This window comes from Lithobates pipiens, unplaced genomic scaffold (genome assembly GCF_037356315.1).
Source record: "Lithobates pipiens isolate NorthernLeopardFrog02 unplaced genomic scaffold, aLitPip1_a1.2 Scaffold_13, whole genome shotgun sequence".
NCBI lineage: Eukaryota > Metazoa > Chordata > Amphibia > Anura > Ranidae > Lithobates > Lithobates pipiens.
The window spans coordinates 148,026,051-148,039,379 of NW_027507718.1; the positions used below are offsets into that span (position 1 = coordinate 148,026,051).

The 13,329-nt window shown below is 37.2% G+C and overlaps 1 protein-coding gene across 1 annotated transcript; it reads left to right on the forward strand.

Annotated features, from left to right (window-relative positions):
• The first annotated feature begins 4,615 nt into the window (after positions 1-4,615).
• On the forward strand, positions 4,616-11,977 carry LOC143976045 (uncharacterized). Its single transcript, XM_077478540.1, has 7 exons — positions 4,616-4,679; positions 4,840-4,932; positions 5,321-5,463; positions 6,589-6,856; positions 7,382-7,560; positions 10,648-10,706; positions 11,484-11,977. The coding sequence occupies exons 1-7, from the start codon at positions 4,616-4,618 to the stop codon at positions 11,632-11,634; spliced, it is 957 nt and encodes a 318-aa protein (XP_077334666.1). The 3' UTR covers positions 11,635-11,977.
• Positions 11,978-13,329: the final 1,352 nt, after the last annotated feature.

Sequence of the window (13,329 nt, forward strand, 5' to 3'; positions counted from 1 at the left end):
AATGCAGATACGTGCGATTTACAGAATGCGATTTACAGGTTGTAGATATGTGCGATTTACAGGTTGTAGATATGTGTGATTTTAAGAATGCCGATATGTGCGATTTACAGAATGCAGATAAGTGCGATTTACAGAATGCGATTTACAGGTTGTAGATATGTGCGATTTACAGGTTGTAGATATGTGCGATTTACAGAATGCAGAAATGTGCAATTTACAGGTTGAAGATATGTGCAATTTACAGGTTGCTGAATGCAGTTATGTGTGATTTACAGGTTGTAGATATGTGCGATTTACAGAATGCAAATATGTGCGATTTACAGGTTGTAGATATGTGCGATTTACAGGATGTAGATATGTGCAATTTACAGGTTGCAGATATGTGTGATTTGCAGAATGCAGATATGTGCGATTTACAGAATGCGATTTACAAAATGCAGATATGTGCTATTTACAGGTTGTAGATATGTGCGATTTACAGGTTGTAGATATGTGCGATTTACAGGTTGCAGATATGTGCGATTTACAGAATGCAGATATGTGCAATTTACAGAATGCAATTTACAGGTTGTAGATATGTGCGATTTACAGAATGCAGATATGTGCAATTTACAGAATGCAGATACGTGCGATTTACAGAATGCGATTTACAGGTTGTAGATATGTGCGATTTACAGGTTGTAGATATGTGTGATTTTAAGAATGCAGATATGTGCGATTTAAAGAATGCAGATATGTGTGATTTACAGAATGCAGATAAGTGCGATTTACAGAATGCGATTTACAGGTTGTAGATATGTGCGATTTACAGGTTGTAGATATGTGCGATTTACAGAATGCAGAAATGTGCAATTTACAGGTTGAAGATATGTGCAATTTACAGGTTGCTGAATGCAGTTATGTGTGATTTACAGTTTGCAGAATGCAGCTATGTGCAATTTACAGGTTGCGGAATGCAGATATGTGCAATTTACAGGTTGCAGAATGCAGCTATGTGTGATGTACAGAATGCAGATATGGGAAATTTACAGTTTGCAGAATGCAGTTATGTGCAATTTACAGAATGCAGATATGTGCAATTTACAGGTTGCAGAATGCAGATATGTGCAATTTACAGGTTGCAGAATGCAGTTATGTGTGATTTACAGAATGCAGATATGTACGATTTACAGGTTGCAGATATGTGCAAATACAGGTTTCTGAATGCAGTTATGTGCAATTTACAGTTTTCAGAATGCAGATATGTGTGATTTACAGGTTGAAGAATGCAGATCTGTGCGATTTACAGGTTGCAGAATGCCGATATGTGCGATTTACAGGTTTCAGAATGCAGACCAGGAAGCTAAGGTTGCACCAAGTCCAGTGATTAACGCCCTAGTCAATGATCAAGAAGTCCCTTGCCTAATTGATACAGAGTCTGAGGTAACGGTCATGGAATTTGAGTTATATGCCCAGTGATTTGGGACACAGGACAAGCTAAACAACTTGTCCATCCGAATGGTGAGTGTCACCTGGGATAAGATATAGATAGATGACCAGGTAGTGGAATGAATAAGGATGGTGGTGAATCGCAGCCCAGTTGTCAGGGACCGGTGGGACCAGAAATATGTGGACTGCACAGTGTGTACAAAACACAGGTAAAGTGTAAATAATATGATTTATTAAAAGAAATAAAACAAACGACAATCTGAATCCAATATTTAAAGAGCATGGGATAACCAAATCATAATTGTAACAGAGCCAGGGTCGAACACGGGAGATCAAGCAGAGGGGAGCTGGGAACAAGACAGGACAGGGAAAGGGAACCAGGAGACGGATGGAGTGGGTAGGAGGAAATCAGGCTCCAGGAACAGGAGATGGGATGCAGGCTTCAGGAACACAAATCAGGGGCACAAGGAGACAATACCAAGGCAAAGTGTAATAGCATTCACCAGGTTTAAATACACCTCCTGCAATCAACATGAGTTGATGCCTGATTGCAGGGATGATGTCAGCTCCTGACTACCGAGAGACACCCGCTGATGGACACTGGAACTGCAGCTTAAAGATCTGGGAGCACAGTGCCACCAGCAGGTCAATCCTCTCCAAACCATCACCCTTCAACTGCTGAGAGACCCCCGCTAGTGGACACCAGAACTGCAGTCCATAGATCTGGGAGCCACAGTGCCCCTAGCAGGTGAAACCTTTCCTGACAGTACCCCCCTCGAAGGAGCGACCTCCAGACGCTCCAACCAGCCATAGATGAAAGAGCCCCAACAGAAAATTTCTCGTAAGCCTAAGGAGTGCTGGGTTCCAAATAAGAAGCCTTGCTGCCGGGAACCAAAAAAAAAGCTAGGTGTTCCACCGCCTGGGTCTAGTAACTGGTTACTGCTGGGGGTAGGCAAATGGCTAGGTATCCTGTTGGTCAGATTCTTAGAAGCATAGGACATTTGATCCCCCAAAACAGTAGGCATCCCAACGCTGGGGTACCATAGGTCATTCACAAACTTAGCCCTGGGGTCATGTGACAACACCAAAACTTTGACACTAGAAAGTCAGGTTACAGTCATGTAGCTTGTCTGATCTCCACACTTCACTGGCCATCTAGGTTTCCCAAAGGCACTGGTTATCCAACATGGGTCCCCTAATGTACCTGGAGTTGTGGCAATCGTATCCGGGTTATGGCAAGGCACAAATGATGCTCTACCACTCCCCTGGAGCTCACCACTACCAACGTCGCAAAGGTAAACGTGGCTACCAGGTGTGACAGGTATGTCGCAAAAGGAGTGCTGTACCTGCAACAAGGGTCAGCCTAAAGTGATCTAGCAGGACTTAATTTTCTGACTAAAATTCCACTTTAACAATGTATTTTAAACGTGTTTTATTTTAATAAAAATTGCCAAATCACTGTTATAGAAAAATAGACCCTCCCTCATAAAAAAATATAACCCTAACTGAAATTTTATGACCTAGTAGAACATATTTTTAAAAATGATACACTTTATATAAAAAAAAAATGCAATGCCCAGCAGCTAAACAGCATCTACTGTTTACTTATACACCTAAAAAGGTAGGCAAAAAAGGATGGATATGTCTCTGACTTCAGTATCATGGTATAGCAATTAATGCCGCATACACAGGACCGGACTTTCCGGCAGAAAAGGTCCGACTGAATTATTCCGTCAGATATTATGATCGTGTGTGGGCTTCATTTGACTTTTTCCTTCAAAAATTCTGACGGATCTAGAAATATTTCAAATCTTTCAGACGGAATCAATTTCTATCAGGAAAGCTGTTTGTCTGTATGCTGATCCGACGGACCAAATATGATGCAAGGGCAGCTATTGGCTACTGGCTATTGAACTCACTTTTCTAGTCCCTTCGTATGTCATTGTGTACGTTGTCGTTTTCAAAACGAACAGACTTTGGTGTAATCATGTGTGAACAAGTCCGTTCGGTTGCAAGTCCATCGGAACTCCGTTGGGAAGACCGTCGGACCTTTTCTGTCGGAAAGTCCAGTCATGTGTACATGGCATAATTCTCTGTGCTACAACACACAGTGACAGATGGCTGCCGAAAACCAACCCTTTTATATAGAGGGTGTCAATATTTTGTCTTGTGTTCCACAATGTCACTTCAGAGATAGTCACAAAAAAGACAAAATATTTCTATTTATTATCTATACTATATTCTTGTCATTCGTATTTTTTACATACATTTTGCATGCTAGTTACTATTAGTAGGGAAGGGATATAACCCCTTTTTGGTTTTATAGCTAACTGCTGTCTGTCAGATTTTTATTTATTTCTGTGTCCTGGTTGCAGATTTTGCTTTACTTTCCATCTGGTGACTCTGTTGTCAGCAGGACAGGTTGTGATGGTAAGAACCCAACAAGAGTTTTAATTCATCCCCACTCTGTGGGAAATGTGTATTAAAATTGAAGATATTAAACCAAACATCTAAATATATTCAAATTATATTAAATATATTAAAGGGAAATATGTTCTACCCTTTAAATAGGTGAATTTGTAAGTATTTTTGTCATGAAAGCTGGGTTTAAGCAGGAGCAGGATATATACAAACTGTACATCGTTTGTTTATGCTATGAAGCTATCCAACTTACTGGAGATATATTATTATTAAAAATGCCTTAAAGTCAGTTTATTGTGAAACTTAAGTTTAAACATTTAAGCACCAAAAAACATTTTTAACCACAGGTAACAGAAATGTGAGATAAATGAATATCTAATTGTTTTATTTTTCTTCTTAAAAGAAGTGGAGTCAAAGCTAATTAAGGCTTAATTTAGCTAGTGTGAGTATTTTAAGCTAACACCTCAAGCTGAGCAAGCAAATAATACCAAAAGATGAGCCAAGCTTAGGGGGTAATTTGCTGTTACAAACATGCCTTTGAAGTGGATCTTAACCACTGTTTCAGAGACCTTTAAGTGGGGAAATTCAATTAGATCAAGGGTTTTGGCACCACTTTTGTGTTCTATTAAGATTACAAGCTGAGCAGCATCTTATTGTAGGTTTGGCACCAATATACATATAAACCATGTCTCCCTAAGGATTTAAAGTCTGCAATAGAAGTTTTGGAACCCAAACAGTCATTTAGAGGCAAGGGTAGGCTCTAGGCATGGAAAATTCAGTGCTGATGGTTATGATTCTCTTCAGCTTGTTCTGCTGCCTCTGTTCAGCATGTAAGTACCTTGTCAATTATTTTACCTTACTGTTAATCAGATACGTTATTAATAACAAACACATTTTTTTTTATTTTGTAGTAGTTAATTAATAGTGTGCCCAAAATGTTAATTTATTTGCTGTATAATATTCTTTGTAACTTTATCTACCATCTTACAGATGATGGGATCGCAAACAGACAGAACAGAAGAAACCTGTTTGCAGAACGAGAATGCTGTAAAAGACAGAGCAACTTTGTATACATTGGGCCAGGTAAATTCCCTATGTATTTCATACACTCTCCATAATTGACTGGGTCAGGCCTAAGATTCCACACAGTGGCATTTTGTCTAGTATTGTGAATATACATAGGTTGGACTTGTGTCTTTTTTCAACCTCATCTACTATGTAACTATGTAACATGTTTGAGTACTGGTACTCTAGATTTTAAAACAAATTTGTTAATATGTGAGAAAATCTCCAGTAAACATAGTTCCACAAAAGAAGCAGGGCCAGTAGGTCTTGTCTATGGCAAAGGGGTCTGAACATATTGAAGATAACATATATCAGCAGACCTGTCAAATTAAAACTTTTTTTGTATTCTAGCTGTATTGATAGCGTTGTGGGCAACAATTTACTATAAAGACATATTTTCTTATAGATATATCTGGCAGTCCCGTAAGTGTGGATGTTGGCCTATGCAGGTCTCATTGTGGGGCCACTCAAAGAATGAACACTTACAATTCTGTCTTTTCCGGACTTCCAAAGCATTCGTCAATGTTAGATTTCCTGAAAAATAAAAAGGTTAGTGAGTGGTTTCATTTTCACTGTTTAAATATTATATTCTTATATTTATTTTGTTATTTTAATTAATCTGTATTATCTTTTGTAAAGTGTTGAGATTTGCATCCTAATGACTTTGTACAATCGTATAATCGTTTAATGACTTTGGTACATTTTGCCATTTTGGTTTGGGTAGATTCAATTGCTAATGAGTTTGTAACTGCTTGGCGTTTTAAAGCAAAAATTGCACTGTTTTTGGATTTGTGTGGCACTATATTTACTATAACAACATGTTATTGTATTATTATTTAGAAAAGAAACATTTATAAAAAATCTTACATTTCTGTGAAATAAAAATACAAACCATTTTTGCTGCCCAAAAATACAACAGTAAACTTACTCTCCTGTTTGTTCTAATTATAAGGGTGCCAAATGACCAAATTTCTGCCTCTGAGTAACTGATTTATTTACTCTACTATATAATTAGACATATTTACCATTTCTAAAATCAGCCCAATGCTTGTAATTAAAACGAATAAAGCCTGAAAGTGATGGAGCTCAACAAGATTTTTTTTATTATACTGCTTTTCTATATAATCATTGGTCAATTAGAGTGCTCTAAACTGAGAGTAACTATGAATTGTTCACTGCAAAATCAGGTTCAAGCTGCTAAGATAGCACTATTGCCATGCACACAGATTGCAGCAAAAACGTTTGGTAGAAAACATACTGCTTATGGACATTATTATGCTAAAACATTTAATATGTAGTCTTGAAGACACAGTGGGGGTTATTTACGAAAGGCAAATTCACTTAGCACTGCAAGTGAACTTGGAAGTGCATTCGCTGTAAATCTAAGGGATAGATCTGAAATGAGTGGAAGCTCTGCTGATTTTATCATCCAATCATGTGAAAGCTAAAATGCTGTTTTTTTATTTACCTTGCATGTCCCCCTCGGATCTACAGTGACTTTACTTCCAAGTGCACTTGCAGTGCAAAGTGGATTTTCCTTTAGTAAATAACCCCCAGTGTGTCTTTTATTGCAAATTGTAAGGATCATACATCTTCAGGGCTTAACAAGTTGTAGCTTTTCATTTAGGCACAGGAGAAAGGACTCCTTCTCTAACAGTTTTTATTATTTTGCAGTTACGAGAGAGAGTTCCAGATATACCTTCTCCATCTAGTTCAGAGCCTTCATGTCCCAGTCAGTCAAGCTGCCAACCCACAAAGGTCACTATAGAGAGGGTTCTTTTGTTCCAGGGAATTCAAGAAATTGCAGTCATTGAGGACTGTCAATGCACTGCCATTCCACAGGAGTGCATCCGAATGCCATTTTTGAAAACCTTCTTCCCAGATACCCCCTTTGAGTCTACAGTTGATGTTGGGAAATGTTCCAGTCCTGATGTTTCTACAGGTAAATTAAAAATCATAAACAGTAAATTGTAAAAGAGAGAATTTTTTTTTTTTTATAGGACCAAAATATGTGAAAATAGCCCACAGGGAAATAGAGAATGTGGGATTCATAAAGAAAGATTTTATTTGTTGGATTTGCCAGTTTTATCTGATTCTTGGTTTAATTTGCACAATCCTGTTTGTTTTTAAATACTATTGGCAATATGATATGTATTCATGAACAATAATTTGCATTGGAGATAAGCAAAACATAGAATATGTATGGATTGTATTAATGTATATATGTATAATATATCCATGTTTAATGCATGATGTAGTCAGACATTACACAAAACTATTTATTTATAGTATGCCTGTGCCTAGTTATTCAACCCAGCTGCTGTATCTAAATATCACACCAATATTTCAATTAGCACAAAACAAGTATGAAGTAAGCTTAAATATGTAGTTAGTGGAAAATTATGTGTCTTGGCTTCCAGGGCTAACATTATATAAAATAAATGTTTCATGGTCTAATACTTTACAGGATTTTGGTGTGCGCCAACCAAATTCGGCACAGTAATTATTGAAAATCCAAATGGAGCAGAAGTTGTTCAGACAGTGGAAACTTGTGATATGAAAGAGAATTGTTATAGGGTCTCCTACATGGAATACTACTATGAGATTGTTCAAAATCAGAAAGGTGTCGTTGAAGAATTGCTAAAGGTAAGATTTAAAAGTGGTAACATGCCATTTTGAAAGTGCTGATTTAGTTAGTGGATTGCAGTGTCATTTTGTTACTCTTGCCTGGTAAATACTCCACTATTACCTTGAAAAATTATAGTATTCCAAATGTAAAGTTCTAACTATAAAAGTGCAAACTGCTTTGACTGCTCTTTTTTGCCCCTTTTGCTCTGTAAGCATATGGGCCAGGTTACAATTTTCAGAGTTCATCATTCCTGAAATTGATAGCAGTTTCCAGAATTATTGGCAAACTTTGTGCAGGTCCACCACAAATCATTAAATGACTGTACTATAAAAATTCACATTTTATGTATCACTTATGAAAGTTGTGAAGTTATAATTTCACCAGCTGCCTGTAAAAGAGGGTGTTGCCATAACAAAGTGCCCTGCTGCATCAGTCTGAGTTTAAATATCTGGTTCTCCTTTTTCTGTTTAACAATTGAAAGGGGTATCTTTCTATTTGTTTCAAAAGGTCTCCACTTTTTGGAAAAGATTTAGAGCCGGTTCACACTGCGGGCGATGCGAGGCGACACGACTCGCCGCGCTCTCGCAAGTCGCCCCCGTTCTGTACAATGGAACCGTTCTGAGAGGAGCGACTCGAGTCGACTCGAGTCACTCCGACTCAGAAAAAAGGTTCCTGTACTACTTCTGGGCGACCTGGGGGCGACTTGCATTGACTTCTATACAGAAGTCATCTGCAAGTTGCCGCTGAGGTCGCGGCAGGTCGCGGCGAGGCAAGTCGGTGTCGCCTCGCATCGCCTGCAGTGTGAACCGGCCCTTACACTTTCTGTTCATCAGTGTTTGTATCTAAACGTTCTGCTGCTCATCAGTTTTCCATTTTTGAACAGGTGCATCAGTTTTAATTAAGTAGTTTTATTAAGTACTTCGGTTTCAATACTCCATTTTTGACTGTAGCGAAATTATTTTTCTGCTAAATTTGCATTTTTAAAGAGGAAGTAAACTTAGTCAAAAAAATAAAAAATTTTAATTAAAAATTAATATAATCGCTTCACAAAAGCTTTTTAAATCATCCAATCTCATGAATAAACATTCTTGGTCCCTTCTTACTTTTTAGCAGCTTATTTTTGTTTCCATGCCTCTGGTCCAAAGCCAGCACAGTTTTACTTCTGTCTTCCTCATCTGTGCACTGTAAAATAAAACAAAAAGAAAAAAAAAAGGGTGCACCAGCCTTGTGCATTATCCTTTGGATATATTTTATTAAAAGCAGATAAAGGAAAACTACTCCCAAACATCTATGGGAATCTTGCAATGTGAATAGTCTCCGAATTACTGCAATAGGTGTAGGACAAATAATGAACTCCAGAGCTCACAGAGGAAATAACAGGAGCCATAGGCTGGGCTCTGAGGAAAAAGGATAATGCACAAGGCTGGTGTGCCCTTGTTTTTCTTTTCTTTTTGACTATTAGGATATCTCTATTCTTGAGGGCAGCAAGGCCTGTGACATTTATCATCACAATATATAGACTATCTGGTTATCCACTTGTGCGCATGAGTGTTTGTTTTCTGCTATCAGTGCACTGTAAAACGTCGGCCCCTTATTGTGGTAATGGACGGAATCTCTCACATGCACATTGCGTGATAACCAAGCCTCATTTTCATTCTAGGATTACTATGGCAAAGAAGTACCTCATGTCTACAATTTACACACCTTTACCTGTTTTCTGAACAGAGGTACTAATAAAAGTGAAAAAGAAATATAACATTGTGGGATATCTGCTGTTTTGGTGTAGTTTTAGCAAGTTGCATTCTGTCCTTGGTGATCGGTACTGAGGTTTACCCATGTGACGTAGCAAGTCACATGGGGTGTCTCAGAAAGCAGTGCACATGGATGTACTCTCACGGGATTGCAGTGCAATGCCACAGAGAGTGGATGACAGAGGCATGGCATCGGCTGGAAAAGACTGACAGCACACACCTCATGTCTTAAGTAGCCACAAAGCTGCGCATGCGCCACTGACGTCATGAAAGTTATCCTGGCTCAGTTTCAACAGAATGACAAAGGTTAGACATATTGTAAAAAGAGCACCATGTACATTGATTCAAAATGATTTTAAAGTGCTAATGTTGAGTTTACAAACGCTTTAAGAAGTTTGAATAAAACAGTGTGCAGGCTTTACTGAAAATTGCAAACAAAAAACTAGTGTCCTTTCTAGCTAAGTTCTCCATTCCATTTTTATAAACAGTCCTTAACACAATATGATGCATTATCTGAGCTATTGACATTAAAGTATATCGCTGGCTAAAACCTTTTTGGAGCTTTGGATAGAGTAGGGAGAGCTAGAACTGCTGCAATAAATTGTATTGCTATCTGTATCCCCACTGAGGAGATTCATCTCTTCTGTTTTTTCTTGGTGACCGTTGTCACTGGGGCATTGAATTATGTTAAGTCTAATACTTTACAGTTGTAGCTGAAATAGGGGATGGGGAGGAATCTTTCAAAGCTGACACATATTTTAATGACACCTAAGAGGAGTTTCTCACACTTTTGAAAGATTTCCATTCAATTTCTGATGTCTCTGTGACAGGAAATAAGGGATCCTTTCTGTACTGGGAACAAAGACAATAAAAACATTAGCTTTATGTAAAGCTAAAAAAGTAAAGAAACTTTATTCTTTTATAAAGCCATCTAAAATGTCATAATACATTAATTGTATGTAGATAGAAAATTAGCACATTAATTTATTTATAAATACACAACACCAAAAGTATAACTAGCTGTATATTAAAATACATGCAAAAGAGGTACATGGTATATATGAAGGTCATTGGTAATTAATTTGTTTTCTTGTTCTCTTTCTAGTTTTTATTGAAAGTTTGTAATATTAAAAGGACTTTGAAGGACTTTTCATTAACACATTGAATACAAAGTTAAGCTGGGTAATTGTTATACAATGAGACAAAGCCACAACCTGCCTTTTAAATCTTGCCATGCACATTTGTTGATATGCAAACTAGTTTTTCCTTTTGTTGCCTTTTTGCACAGCTTTTAGGAATGTGAATAGAGATAAGTAAGTGTTCTTTGTTTTGATCTGTTTTTCAATCTGCTAGGAAATTGATGTGGGACGTTGCATAGGAAGCTGTTCAACAGGAAATCATTGTCTGCTTAGGTAAGTATAAATGGTTTAAGTTTCCTTTCTAACTAGCTTAGAACTTCTTTGATAGGTGTGAACAGAAACACACCAATATTAGGATGAAAATGATGCTTCCACACATTCTAATATGAAACAGCGACAGCATAAAAGTAGAATGACCTGAAGATTACATTGTACATAAAGAAAATATAAAGAAATACATTGAAGGTCGGAGTCGAATTACAAGATCCTATAAAATAAGGAAGTGCAAGCCAAATGTTTCTATACAGGCGGAAATAGGAATTATAGGTGGGCTAAGAAGTGTATTAGCTGGTTCTTCATAGCAGTGAAGGTTAAATTATTCACTGAGGCATGCATTCCCATCTCTGATGGCAACTGTTTGTTTGCATCTTTGTAGTATGATTACATATGTACACCTTTGCTAACTGCAGGGTATGTTTGTTTACCATAGAATAGAAGCATACTACGGTAGGTCATGGCAGGTTACTGCCAATGTCAGGTAAATTAGTCTACTGCCAAACCTTTTAGGAATTTATCAGAGAGAGCAGTTTGCACTGCTATAAATGTTTGGTAATGCTGATTGGATGTTGGTTGCTCTTCTCAGGCTATATCGAGCAGTCTCTTTTTTTGTAAAATGACAAAGAGACAAGCAGTCATATATTTTCAGTTGAATGAAGTGTTTGCATGTTTTTGCATTATTACACGAAATCACTATGCGTAACACTTTTTGGAAGGCCAAATTATCCTGCAAGTCATGCAGTTACCTAACAATTCAATGTATTATATTTTCAGGGACTATCGTAACATGCATCATTGCCTGGTATGGGCTGAAGATGCAGACAATGGATGTATGCCCCAGGAATATGAAACACATAACTTCAGGAGCAGAAATGGACATATACGTGCAGTATTTGCAATTAAGACCTGCAAATGTCAGACCTAAAACGGACATTTTCATTTTGAAAGATATGAATTCACAATACCCTTATAAAGCTCAGTTATGCTATCAATAGTACACAGTTTTCTCTGAAACAATCTTTATGAAATACTAACTTAGATTGACCTAATGGGGAATAATAATTGAAAGAAATATGAGAGATGTGAGCATTACTTAAGATTTAACAGTTTCAGAAAATCTGTGCAGTAATCTTTTAATTTTCACCTTTGTTAAAGTAACAACCCTTTCACCATGTGTACAACATTGCAGGTCATAGTTTACAGAACATTTTATTACTGCATGATTAAAGACAGCATTCTCAATAGAGATCTACCCATCCATGACTATACCTGGGGTGTCCATAATAGGCACAGTTCTGCCTAAATTAGACATAATGCTAATTCATGTAATGCAAAGCAAAGATTAGGGTAATTATTAATACCCATGTGAATATAAGCAGTTCTGTCCATCAAAAAACACATAAGTTCCAAGTCCTGCTCCAGTATTTGAGATTTGGACAATATCTCACTCTCCAACCCCTATCACAGGAAGACATCTGTCCAACTATGGCCAACTTTAGCCAAGTTTAATGATAATAAAAAAAATTAAAAATCTGGCGCTTTAACCCTTTCCTACTTTTTCTTTTATGTAGCACTATATTAGTGCCCAGAGTTATGAAATTATAGCACTTCTGAACAAGTACCTACACTATGCAGAGTTTAAAAAAAAAACATCCCAGAGAGGAGCATTGTTATGATCATAAACCCCTTAAGAGGCTGCTCTAGTCTAGTCTAGTCTAGTCTAGAATTGAAAATCAAGCAATCTAAACTGGTATCCTTACCTAGAAATCATATAAACCGTGATTTCTTTACAGTTTCCTATTCTTAGCAATCAATATTTTGGACTGTCAATATTTGTATATAGTTTTACATTTTCCAAATTAAATCTCTGTACAGTGCAAATATTTCAGAGTCAGAGTTGTTTTTATCTTTGCGTACTATACATCTCTAGAACATGAGAATCCAAAAGAACTAAAAGATGTGTTGGTATATTTCTAAATTTGTATGTTGTATTGTTATAGCACATATTTTTCTTACTATATAAAAATAGTATATATATTGTAATGTTTAGAAGGTCGGATCTCACCAGAGCAGCTGTATAGCCACTAGGGATGAGCCCGATTTGAACATAAGTTTGACTCAAACATTGGGTGTTCGGCGAATACCGAACATTATGTGGTGGAAAATTTGAAAGCCGCAGAACACACAAAATCTATGGGACATTAACATGAAAAATCAAAAGTGCTCATTCTAAAGGCTTATATGCAATTTATTTCCATAAAACGTGTTTGGGGACCTGGGTCCTGCTCCAGGGGACATGTATCAATGCAAAAAAGAGTTTTAAAAATGGCAGTTTTTCAGGAGCAGTGATTTTAATAATGCCTAAAGTGAAACGATAAAAATGAAATATTCCTTTAAATATTGTGCCGGGGGGGGGGGGGGGTGTCTATCGTATGCCTGTAAAGTGGTGCAGTATTCCGTGTTTAGAACAGTACCACAGCATAATGAAATTTCTAAAGGAAAAAAGTCATTTAAAACTGATCGCAGCTGTAATGAATTGTCAGGTTTTGGCAATTAAGATAAAACTCACAGAAAAAAACAGAATGGGTCTCCCCCCCCCCCCCCAGTACATTACCAGGCT